Genomic DNA, 13,494 nt, shown 5'->3' with positions numbered 1-13,494 from the left:
CAGGAAAGCATTGTAACAGATCCCATGAGTTAACGAGGGTCCCACAGATCTCCTGGGAGACAGTGGCTCCAGGGAACCAGCCGTGAGGGCTTCCCCAGCTGATTCTCCTGCACTCTGCTAAGAAGGGTTTTCTCGGACCATCACAGTCATTGGCTGCCTCCAATCCCATGAGGCCCCTGGAATTAAGGCTTTAATGGGCTCTGAAAAGACACAGCAGATGCTCAAATGCACTCTGAACAATCCGGGGACTGACCACTAGTCCAGCGGGTGACTCACAGCGAGCCCATCTCTGACTTACCGGCTTTGCTACTTTCACTGGGGATTTCTTTAATTAGATGGTGATTATGGTTTTGTGTGTCAGTTGAACCAGAGTCCAGGCTTCCGGGACTAGGGATTGTTTGGGAATTAAAGATGCTGTGGCAGCCCTCAGTATGTGTAGCATCTTCCCAGCCCCCTCCCTTCCAAACATAGAGGCGCTGCGACTCCCCAACCTGAGCTGAAGCATAGCCAGGTGACCTATTTGGTGGATATCATGTGAATGGAAGTAACATCTCTTTAAATTTTGAACACTAATCCCAAATTGCACTGGAGTACTGCCTTCCCCTCACTGTGCCCACCTCTTCTCATGTTTTGTTATTGATGTCTGTTTGATCTGCAAGTGAAGCTCAATGCCTGTCCCGTGAGGCATCCCTCAAGGAGAAATGACCTTGAGGGGCTTAAATGTGCAGACACAATGCTTCCCAAACAGCCTTTTGTTGGTCAGATGATGGGGGGCGTTTTAAGAGTCACTGGTTTTCCAGAACCATAGCACTTACTATAGGAATTCTGGTGGGCTTTATGAAATGAGATGTTAGAAAATAAGCATGAAACAGTACAAGTGAATCTTTATGAAGTTTAGATTCTTTTCATCTTTAAGCCCAATCTGTGGATGGTGAGCCATGATACTGAGTACGCTCACTTTCACATCTGAGTTGTTACCAAACAGGTTTGAATCTCAAAAAACAACAGAGAATAAGACAATCTTCGAATCGACACGTGTATGTGTGTGGTTGTGAGTCTGTGTGTGGTTGTGGGTCTGTGTGTGGTTGTGGGTCTGTGTGTGGTTGTGTGTGCGTGGCTTGTTTTACAAACTTAAGGAGACTCGGCGACAGCGCCGACTGTCACACTGACACCTACTTGGTGGGGCTGCAGGTGTGCAAGGCCTTCAGGTGCGGCTTCCAAGTTGCAACGGAGACAGATTTCTCATCAGCTGCGTAACTACGCCAAACGCACTGCACACGGTACACGTGGGGACATAAGAAAGAAAAACAAAAGAGAGAAGGGGAGAGAATGCAGTGAGGAGGAGATAAGCAAATTCATACAGATGAAGCATCTTTTCCTTGTCATGTTCAGCCCCGATAAACACCTGAGTTGAAGAATACTCTGGCATTTTCGGCTAACTGTCATACATACTCCATCACGTCTGAAGAACTGCTTTTCAAAATAACTCATATCAAAAGTAAAAGCACTGCAAAGCCTAATACAGGAGTTTTGGGACTGGTTAGGGGGAGACATGAGAGGTGACCATGCCTCCTGCGAGCACATACTTCATCAACACTTGTGAGAGAAAGGAAATTCATAGTGCAATTAGCAAATTAATTAGTAAGCTAGCTGGTTAACTGATGACCATCAGGGCATGTTAGTGATATACTGAAATCCCCTGAGGTTGAACCACACAGTACTTCTAATGCTAACAATGAAGGCACTTTTAAACAAGGTGGGGCAATGTATTCTCCGGAATATGACCAGAAAGCACATAAGGATTTAACGTTGGCATCTAAGAACACGCTCATAGCTCTTTGACGTAAAACACAGGCCTGGTCTACTTCTCATAACACCCCATGCATGTGATATAAAGTATTTTCATGTAACTCTCACAAATTGGATTCTGGGTTAAGACCCTTATTTTGTAAATGAGAAAATAAAGGCAGATAAATTAAGAAGTTAACACAAGGTTGGCGAGGTGAGACGTCATCTCAGGTTGCCTGGCTCTTGTTCTTAGCATCTCCCCCTGGTCCTTGCTGCCTGCTTGGTGACTGCTGTTGGAAGCTTCCCTCTGAACTGTCTATCAGAGAGATCGCCTGAACTTACTTTCCACAGAGATTTTGGTGAATTTCTTCCTTTGCCATAAGTTTGCAAACATCTCTAGGGACCAAGTGTTTACTCTACTCTCCAGAGAGGAAATTTTTTAAGTTATAAATCAAAACATTCTATTTTGTGTGGCAAATTCATATAAACAGGTCACAATCCTTCTGTCTGACCCTCATTCATGATTTTGAAACCTACAATGAAGAAAATAGTGATCTAATAATATTCCTTTCCATGAGATGATCATTGAATAAATGTGTGCAGGAAGAAAGACTTAAAGTTGATATAACTAATTTGGAAAACTTTGGCCATATTTACTAAAGCTGAAGTATAAATACCTTATAATACAGCTACTCACTCTTACATCCATATTTAACAGATATGCTTATAAGTTCATCAAAAGTGGTATACTATAAAGTTGAAAATGGCACTATTTATTTTTAACCTTAATATTAATTTTCCTGTTTATTTATTTATTGAAGTAAATGGCAAATAGATGGGGAAACAGTGGAAACAGGGGCTGACTTTATTTTTGGGGGGGTCCAAAATCACTGCAGATGGTGACTGCAGCCATGAAATTAAAAGATGCTTACTCCTTGGAAGGAAAGTTATGACCAACCTAGATAGCATATTAAAAAGCAGAGACATTACTTTCCCAACAAAGGTCTGTCAAGTCAAGGCTATGGTTTTTCCAGTTGTCATGTATGGATGTGAGAGTTGGACTGTGAAGAAAGCTGAGCACTGAAGAATTGATGCTTTTGAACTGTGCTGTTGGAGAAGACTCTTGAGAGTCCCTTGGTCTGCAAGGAGATCCAACCAGTCCATCCTAAAGGAGATCTGCCCTGGGTGTTCATTGGAAGGACTGATGCTGAAGCTGAAACTCCAATACTTTGGCCACCTCATGCGAAGAGTTGACCCATTGGAAAAGACCCTGATGCTGGGAGGGATTGGGGGCAGGAGGAGAAGGGGACAACAGAGGATGAGATGGCTGAATGGCATCACCGACTCGATGGACATGAGTTTGAGTAAACTCTGGAAGTTGGTGATGGACAGGGAGGCCTGGTGTGCTGCGATTCATGGGGTCGCAAAGAGTCAGACACGACTGAACCACCGAACCGAACTGAACTGAACTGAAGTTGGTGCACAATATACAGGTATACAATATAGTGATTCACAATTTTTAAAGGTTTATATTTCATTTATAGTTATAACATATTGGCTTGGAGTTCCCTGGTGGCACAGTGGATAGGACTCTGCCTGCCGATGCAGAGGACACAGGTTAGATCCCTGGTCCAGGAAGACTCCATGGAGCAACTAAGCCATGTGCCGCAGCTCCTGAGCCTGTACTTTAGAATCCGTGAGCTGTAACTACAGTGACTTTGTGCTGCAACTACTGAAGCCCAGGTGGCCAGAGCCTGCGCTCTGCAACAAGAGAGGCCCCCCGGCAATGAGAAGCCACACGCCACAGCGAGGAGTATCCCCTGCTCGCTGAAACTGTACAAAGTTGGCGCAAAGCAACGAGGACCCAGCGAAGCCCAAAGTGAATGAGTAAACAAATAAATAAAATTATAAAAAAATAAACTACTGGCTGTATTCCCATGTTACCCAACACAGCCTTATAGCCTATTTATTTTATACATAATAGTTTGTACCTCTTAATCCCCTATCCTTATCTTGTCCCTCCCCTCTCCACTGGTAGCCACTATTAATATGCTGTTCTCTCTACCTGTGAGTCTAACCAGCTCTAGCCCTTTTAAAAAAACTGAAGTAGAGTTGATGTACACCGTTGTGTTAGGTATCACAAAGTAATTCTGTTATACACATATCTAGTTATTTTCAGATTCTTTTCCCATACAGATTATTACAGAGTATTGTGTGTAGTTTCTTGTGCTATACAGTAGGTCTTTATTCATCTATTTTATATATAGTATTGTGCATATGCTAATCCTAAACTCTAAATTTATCCCTGCCCTGCACCTTTCCCCTTTGGTAATCATAGATTTGTTTTCTATGTCTCAACAGTGTATGTGCATGCTAAGTTACTTCAGTCGTGTCCAACTCTTTGTGACTCTATGGACTGTAGCCGACTAGGATCCTCTGTCCAGAGGATTCTCCAGGCAACAATACTGGAGTTGCCATGCCCTTCTCCAGGAGCTCTTCTGGACCCAGGAATAGAACCCACGTCTCTTAAGTATCCTGCATTGTCATGTGGGTTGTTTACCACTAGCGCCACCTGGGAAGCCTTCCTAATAAACCAAAGTCAGGAATGTTTAAGCAGCTGTCAGGACGAGGAGCAGGGGGGCTGTGTATGCTAACCCAGTGGGGCATCACCCAGGAACCGTCCACTATAACTATGCCCGACAATGTGGATGAACTTTGCATGAGCACTGTTGAGAGAAACAAGACACGGAAGAGGACACATTGTGTGATTCTCCTTCCCCACAGCACAAAGCAGGGGGGCTGGTTCTTGCTGTTAGCAGGCAGTGCAGAGCTCCCCTGGGGGAGGGGGGCCCCTGGGACCCTGGGGTGCTGGCCTGGGCTGCTCTTCCGCCGGTTGCTGGAGGCATGCAGCGCAGTTTTCTAGGAGCTGTGCTACATCCCTCAAGCACCTTATACTTCAATAAGATGTTCCAGAGTGATATAAAAAAGTGGGGAAATATATAGTAGGACCTGAGGGTTTTTATGTTATTGAGGAAGGCTTAAATAAGTGATGCCGCTTCCTTGCCCAGAGCCTTCCTCACACAGCTCATGTTGATATAACCTACAAATCTCTCAAGACTTATGCTACGCATCTTGGCATCTTATAGAGAACAGAGAAATTATTATATCATCTTGAAACATTAATTTTGGCAAATACTGTACAAACACAATCTACAAGTGATATTGAGTAATCAGTAAAGACTCAAGGTTTTATTATCATAGCCAAAAAATTGATGCTTTACAACTGTGATGCTAGAGAAGACTCTTGAGAGTCCCTTGGACTGCAAGGAGATCAAACTCATCAATCCTCAAGGAAGTCAACCCATGGAAGGACTGATGCTGAAGCTGAAGCTCCAATATTTTGGCCACCTGATACGAAGAGCCAAATCATTGGAAAAGACCCTGATGCTGGAAGATTTGAGGCATGAGGAGAAGGGGGTGACAGAGAATGAGATGGTTGGATGGCATCACCGACTTGATGGACATGAATTTGAGCACATTCTGGGAGCTAGTGAAGGGAAGCCTGGTGTGCTGCAGTCCATGGGGTCACAAAGAGCTGGATACGATTGAGCGAGTGAAAAACAGCTTCTACAATGAAGGCCAGAGGGCCCATCCCCACCCACGTGGCTTTAATAAGACAACTTTCATGGAAGGAGTCGGAAGTATGTGAACTCAGATGCTTTGGAAGCAGGACTCACGTAGAAGTAAGAAGTACACAGCAGGACTGAGCATTATTAGATAAAAGTGGAAAAAAAAAAATCTGAAATAACAGCACAACAACAACAAAAAAAATGGGACCAAGACATTACCTGCCAATGTTATAAAGAACTAGGCGCAGAAGAGGCCACTCTAAGAAAATTGAACATTTTCTTAACAATGAGATCTGGCTTCTTATTCTTTTTCTATCAAGTTTATCTCAACAGCTAAGCTCTATTCCCTCCATTATGCTTCTCCTAAAAATACCTTGTAAATGGGAGAGCAGGAAGCCTGCTGCCTCAGGGCTGATGCTAGTTAGCAGTCAAAGTGGCAGGGAGCAAATCTATTATTCTCACCCTCCAATACCTCTGTCCTGTCCTCAGCTCTTCCTCAGCTAATCTCTTCTTGAAGCTGAACCCAAGGCCACAGCCATGTGATCCAGGAGTCAGTGCTCCTCTCTTCAAGGCTACAACGACACCGTACTTAGCAAGAAATGGCCCTGAGGGACTTAACTTATAAGGCACATGCACTCCCAAGGATGAGTCAGCAAGAAGCAAAACGAAAGCCAGGTTCACCATTCACCATGCAACCTGGTGCTTGAGGCAGCCAAACAAGTTCAAACTCTGGCCTCTAATGACAGCACCGTGTCAGTATAACTATGCTTCAGGGAGGATTTAGTAGTCTGTACTGTCTGGAGTATTGTAGCGATGGCACATTTGATTCTTTCTGGAAATCTTAATTTTGGCTGATGATCCAAAGGTATAACTAACATGAAATAAATTTTTCAAGGTACAGAATTTAAGAAGCTGGAGAACAAAAATATTTAGGTAAACACCAGTCATCTCTTTTTTTCCAATTCACTTCTCACTCATTTTTGTTCTTTAATGGCAAACCCTTCAATTTTTATAGCTTTTGCTTTTAATTTTAAGAATCTTTATTTTAGAAATTGCTCTCGCATCTCTTTGAGGTTTTTAATTTTCTTACCATAGAAGATAAAGACATAGCCATGTACACACGTGCCCCTGCTCTCATCCTACTGACAATTTTTAGTTAATTTTAGTTAACTTTCAGTTAACTTTAGTTAAGTGTTTCGTTAACACTACCTAAAGCTTGCATTACTTTGACCACATAACTACAGTTCCTAGCTCAGCAATGTGATGTACCGTTGACTACTATTTTCTTTCCTGTATAATTAATTTTGGCTTTTTGTAGAGTTAGTGTTACCCTATTTTAATTTATTGATTTGCCTTTATGTACCTTTGAGGAAAACATTCCTAAACTCTGCAACAGAACTCTAAAATTCTACTCATTAGCCATGTTGAGAAAGCTGAAAGTCCACTGTGTCTCCCAGTCGACTTCTCTCCAGGCCCGCCCTCTGCTCTCTGGCCTGACAGCTCTCCTCCCTATGTCTCTTGTTCCCTGGATCCCATGTCTCCTTCCTCTCTTGGTTCATCTCCTTGTTTCGGAGGATCAATTCAAGCAGCTTCTCCTTCTTCTTGTTGGACTTCAGCTGTACTGAGGTATAACTGACATAAAGTTGTGAGATCTTCAAAGTTTACATCGTGACGGTTTAATATATGTATACATTTTGAAAGCATCTCCTTCATCTAGACAATTAACACATCCATCACCTCACATACTTGTCTTTTTTTTTTTTTTTGGTGTGGAACATTTAAGTTCTACAAGCATAGCAAATTTCAGTTATACAACATGGTTATCAATGACAGTCCCCATGTTTCACATTAGATCCTCAGAACTTATTCATTCTTATAGTTGAAAGCTTGTACCCTTTTATCCTATTTCCCCACCTTCCAGCTCCTGGCAATCACTTTTTGGTCTTGTTTCTAGATTGACATTTTAAAAAAATTCTGGATTCTACATATAAGTGAGACCATGCAGTATTTGTCTTTGTGTCTGGCTCTTTTACTTTGTATAATAACAAGGTCCATCCGTGTTGTTGCAACATATATACATATATATGTATGAATATACACTGCAAAGAAAACCAGTATGGAGGTTCCTCAGAAAATTAAAAACAGAACCACCATATGATTCAGCAATCCCACTTAACAGCTGTATAGCCAATTGGAGACATGGAAACAATCCAAGTGGCCATCAACAGATGAATGGGTAAAGGAGATGTAAAATATATACATTGACTTCTTGAGTAAGGGTAAATGGTAGGTAAAATGTTGGGATTTTGCATATCTGAAAACATCTGTATGTGACTGTCACACTCCATGAATATTATGGCTGGATAAAAAATTCTAGATTGGAAATAATTTTCCTCCACAATTTTGAAACTATTGTTCCACTGTCTTCTAATTTTAAGGTTACTAATGAGAAACCCATGAAATCTAGATTCAGGACCCTTTGGGTATGTTCTGCTCAGAAAGCATTTAGGATTCACTTTCTTGCAAGAGCTCTCCTATTTCACAAGGGTATCCTGTGGTGGTTTTTGCTACCAGTGCTGGGCCCTTGCGGGGTGTGGGGGGTATCTTTTACTGCGGCCACTCCTGTCCTTCAGTTTTGGAGAACCAGAATATGATATTTCTTTGACAAAATGCTACCTTCAGTTTCCCTGGACTCTTTTTGAGGTACTTATGTTGGCTGAATATTTGATCTTCTGGAATTGTGTTCCAAATTTCCTACTTTTTTGTTTCTTTTTCCATCTCTGTCTTCTTATTCTACTTTTGGTGAGATTTTCAGTTGTATCTCCTTTTCTGTTTTCTTCTTTTTCTGAAGTCATGTTTTCCATATCTAGGATGATTTTCTTTTTCAGCATCTGTCCTTATTTATGACTGAAGCATTACCAAAGATATACAAGCTCTGTGTCAGTGGTCTGAGTTTATTTTAGGGGCCTCACTTTAGGGTAATGGGATAAAGGCTCAATTCTTTCATGGGAGGAAGCCAACGTTTCAACATACAGTTTGCTTTTCTTTGGGGCCAACTCATTTCTCCAGAACAGCATCTTCTTTTGTTATATATATAATTGCAATTCTTTTCTGAAAGTATTTTATTTATTTCTTAACTGTGCTGGGTCTTTATCTCTGCACAGGCTTTTCCTAGCTGTGGTGACGGGGAACCACTCACTGGCAGAGGAGTGGAAGCGCAGAGCTTCTCACTGTGGTCGCTTCTGTGGCCGAGCACAGGCTCCAAGGCACGTGGGCGTCAGCTGCCGCGGCACAGGGGCACAGCTGCTCCACAGCATGCAGGGTCTTCCCAGGCCAGCAACAGTACTGGTGTCCCCTGCACTGCAAGGCCCGTCCTCAACCACTAGACCCCCAGAGAAACCCCAGAACAGCATCTTATCTCTTCCCTCAGGAAAATAAGCTCCCCTGTCAGCATTCATCTCACAAGCTTATTTCATCCACCTGTTTCTGTTTTCTACAAAGTACCTTGGCTCCACCCTGAACCGGTGCAAAGGAAACTAACTCCTCACATGCAACTTCTGAAGGACCTTGAAATACTAATCCTCAGGCTTCAGAGACGTATCCATGAGGCACTGGATATGACCAGTGCACTGGATTCAGATTCCAACACCAAGGACTTGAGTCCTCCCTCTTTCTAGGCTTGTCCTGGGGATCAAGTGACAGAATGGAGTAGAAACACACCGCACAGCAAGAGGCACAACACAAGTCTCAGACATTATTAACACAAGTGGTGACATTGGGCAGGTATTCTAAACATCATTGATAGGTGCTTTCTTTTCCCAGGCAGGTCTACTTGAAAGGAAAATATAACTTAAATGAATCATTCAAAGATATTGATACAACTAAACTTGTTGCAAGCTGCTGAAGTTTTAAACTTTTCCATACAACCCTGAAATGCTGTTAATTTAGTTGCCTTGCTGCCCGACTGACAGAGCATTCTGGCCCTCTCCAGGGCCCTGCACACAGACAGCAACTCTGGCCCCAAACAGATGAGACTGGTCTTGGTCTTGATGCTTTGTGAGGTCAGCAAACCAAGGCAGGTTAATTGGGTAGGAAAATGGATGGATCAGCTAGTGAAGCTTGCTTTTAATCTAAAGGATCCTTGAAATAAATTCCTATAATCTATAATCAAAACATAAAGCCCTGACTTCTGACTAGGGGTTACAGCAAGGAAAAACAATGAACATATTTAATAGTTTTAGTATTATTTTTGAATCTAATAAATTAATTCAAACTGAATTTAGAAAAGGCAGAGGAATCAGAGATCAAATTGCCAACATCCCTTGGATTATCAAAAAAGAAAAACTTTTGCTTTACTAACTATACCAAAGCCTTTGACTGTGTGGATCACAGTAAACTGTGAAAAATTCTTCAAGAGATGGGAATACCAGTCCACCTTACCTGCCTACTGAGAAATCTGTATGCAGGTCAAGAAGCAACAGTTAGAACTGGACATGGAACAACAGACTGGCTCCAAACTGGGAAAGGAGTACGTCAAGGCTGCATATTGTCACCCTGCTTATTTAACTTATATGCAGAATACATCATGCGAAATGTCAGGCTGGAAGAAGCACGAGCTGGAATCAAGAGTGCCAGGAGAAATATCAATCACCTCAGATATGCAGATGACACCACCTTTATGGCAGAAAGCGAAGAGGAACTGAAGAGCCTCTTGATGAAAGTGAAAGAGGAGAGTGAAAAAGCTGCCTTAAAACTCAACATTCAGAAAACTAAGATCATGGCATCCAGCCCCATCACTTCATGGCAAATAGATGGGGAATCAATGGAAACAGTGACAGACTTCATTTTCTTGGGCTCCAAAATCACCACAGATGGTGATTGCGGCCACGAAGTTAAAAGATGCTTGCTCTTTGGAAGAGAAGCTATGACCAACCTAGACAGCATATTAAGAAACAGAAACATTACTTTGCCGACAAAGGTCAATCTAGTCAAAGCTATGGTTTTTCCAGTAGTCATGTATGGATGTAAGAGTTGGACTATAAAGAAAGCTGGGTGCTGAAGAATTGATGCTTTTGAACTGTGGTATTGGAGAAGACTCTTGAGAGTCCTGTGGACTCAAGGAGATCCAACCAGTCCATCCTAAAGGAAATCAGTCCTGAATATTCATTGGAAGGACTGATGCTGAAGCTGAAAGTACAATATTTTGGCCACCTGATGCAAAGAACTGACTCTTTGGAGAAGATCCTGATGCTGGAAAAGATTGAAGGCAGGAGGAGAAGGGGGTGACAGAGGATGAGATGGTTGGATGGCATCACCGACTCAATGGACATGAGTTTAAGTGAGCTCCAGGAGTTGGTGATGGACAGGGAAGCCTAGCATACTGCAGTCCATGGGGTCTCAAAGAGTTTGACATGACTGAGTGACTGAACTGAACTGAATAAATTAATTAATTATACTTGGATTGAATAAATAAATTAATTACATTTGGACAGGGCAACAGTTGCTTTTTAAATTGGTAGAATCTACTTTGATTGATGAAACCATGATTAGGTTTAAATGTATTCTTCAACACTTAGAGCTTTTCATTTTAAATTGTTTTTTGTTTAGGATACCATTTAGAGCTTTAAGTAAAAAAAAAAAAAAAAAAAAAAGATTTTACTCCACTGTTGCCCATCTTGGTACAAGTTCAATTGTTGATCACAATATGTTACCTTACCCTGTTCCATAAAATAAAAATCTAAATCTTTAAGTAAGCTTTGCAATCAGCCTTGTTGCTTTCTACAGGTGACTTCAGAGAGTGTCCTGGCCTAGCTCTGTATGGCTCTTGGCATAGAAGTGCCTCTGGCCCAGAGATTTCTTGCAGGAAATCTAATCTGTTTTCAAGTTCAGTTGGAAATTTTTTTTTCACAATTTATTAGCTAATAATGATGAGTTAGAGCAGAAATTCCCTCCTATTATTCTCTGTGTCTGTCTCATGCAGTACTATAGCCAGCATCTGGCTAGTGAACACCTGAGACGTGGTTGGTTCCATCCAGGAACTGAACTTCTAAATGTAAGCAGCCACCTGCAGCCACTGGAAAATGTGTTGGGGCACAGCTGTCAGCTCTGTCATCACAAGGGATCTGAGCCTCAGAAATCCAGCAAGGGCCTCATTTTCCAACAGGACAGTGGATAGCCTAAGATGTTTTTTGACAAGAGTCCCCTTTTATATCAACAAATATCAAAGATCTGTACACAGAAGTGGTTGTACTTTGAGCACACATTGATTGAGAAAATATACAAAATAAAAAAAACGAATAAAACAGTGTCTTTTTTGGGTCTTCAGTAAATTTGATCATTATTCATGCCAGCGGCATGGCTGTACTCCTGAGATCAGGTGTGTGCGAGGTGCGTTTTCTGTTCCCCAGGTGGACAGGGCTTGTGCTCAAATGGATTCGAGGAACCCAGGGAGTAACTCTTTGCTCACCGGCTAGAAAGCATCCTTCAAGAACTGAAAGATGTATACATTAAAGAGGAATTGAAAGAGAAAAACAGCAAGGAGAAAACTGCATTAGATGTGGGGACACCTTGTAGTCAGTTAAGCTCCACAGGGTGGTGGTGTTTTCTGCGCTCTGGGGTGCGGACGCTCTCCTTCATCACCCCTCATCATTTGGCCTCAGATCTTAAACTCCGGCTATTCAGGGATCTTTCCTTCAGGAAAACAGAGTTTATCTTTGGAGCCCCTTTAAAACCTAGAAAGTTAAAAACTAGAGCCCCTCAGTGGTTTGCATTGGGCGTCAGGGAACAGCTTTGTTTAAACACTGACACCCTCCTGTGGCCACAGAAACAGATGGACCCCCTTTCTGATGTTGCTGAGTCCCTCCTCCCCTCAGCCCAGTTCTGCAGGAGCTGCCAGCGTCACAAGCCACAAGCAAAGGCTGCAGGAAGGCTGCTGTGTCCTGGCCGCTGACCCCCTCCCTCTCCCGAAACCCACAGCCTAAGTGAGAACGTGCTTGTTCCTGTTGCAGAAACCACAGCCACCACCCCAGAGCCTCTGGTTCTGCAGCTCTGGGTCGTCTGCCGCCTGGCAGGGAGGATATTACATAATCATCTCTGCTGTAATTAAATATGAACTCCACAGCATGGATCCAGAGGAAAACATATTTGTGATTTTTAACCTGTTTTCCAGGGTGGTTCTGCTCCCCAGAGACATGGAGGACAAAAGAGAAGCATTCCTTTACTGACGAAGCAAACCCTGAGTTACTGAAAAGAAGATTAAATGTCAAACCTATACATTATGAGTTAGCCTCAAGTAATGTGCTCAAGAGCTTCCCTTGTGGCTCAGCTGATAAAGAATCTGCCTGCAATGTGGAAGATCTGGGTTCGATCCCTGGGTTGGGAAGATCCCCTGGAGAAGGGAAAGGCTACCCACTCCAGTATTCTGGCCTGGAGAATTCCATGGACTAAGTCCATGGGGTCACAAAGAGTTGGACAGGACTGAGCGACTTTCACTTTTCAGTGTGCTCAGGCACTGATGGACTGCGTAACACCAGTTCTTAAAATAAGTATTTCTAGATATTGCTCTAGATGGCATTCAAAGTGATCCCCCAAGTACTAAACCTTGACAGTCTGAATAAATGTGTTGTTCTTCAGAACTGCCACATACACCTGGCCGCAGAAGGTTAACTGCAGTGCAGGCTTTTTGCTCCATCCTGAATGATCAATGGTGTTTCACCAAGTAGTTCATGAAACCAGGCCATTCCAGGAGCAGCACGGCCTTGCTAACACCTGGGTGGCCTTGCTTCTTGTTGTTGCTGTGTAGTTGCTAAGTCGTGTCTGACTCTTTGTGACCCCTATGGACTGTGACCTGCCAGGCTCCTCTGTCTATGGGATTCTCCAGGCAAGGATATTGGAATGGGTTGCTATTTCCTTCTCCGGGGGATCTTCCCAACTCAGGTCTCGAAGCTGGGTCTCCTGCATTAGCAGACAGGTTCTTTACCACCGAGCCACCGTGGAAGCCCCTGTGGCCTTGCTGGCATGGTTAATGAATGCAAACAAAGCACGAACCGTTGACTGAAAATAGGTATTACTTTTTCTG

At 42.9% G+C, this 13,494-nt stretch overlaps 1 protein-coding gene across 2 annotated transcripts in view; it reads right to left on the bottom strand.

The window, feature by feature from the left end:
• Window positions 1–13,494, bottom strand: part of KCNQ5 (potassium voltage-gated channel subfamily Q member 5) — a 592,302-nt gene that overhangs the window by 82,798 nt on the left and 496,010 nt on the right. For both annotated transcript variants that reach the window (XM_065911591.1, XM_065911592.1), the window contains exon 8: window positions 1,177–1,271. In XM_065911591.1, the coding sequence (XP_065767663.1) occupies window positions 1,177–1,271 (95 nt within the window). The remainder of the gene's footprint in view (window positions 1–1,176; window positions 1,272–13,494) is intronic.

This window comes from Muntiacus reevesi, chromosome 19, assembly GCF_963930625.1.
Source record: "Muntiacus reevesi chromosome 19, mMunRee1.1, whole genome shotgun sequence".
NCBI lineage: Eukaryota > Metazoa > Chordata > Mammalia > Artiodactyla > Cervidae > Muntiacus > Muntiacus reevesi.
The sequence above is the reverse complement of the archived record's forward strand: the minus strand, read 5'-3'. Positions and strand labels throughout refer to the sequence as shown.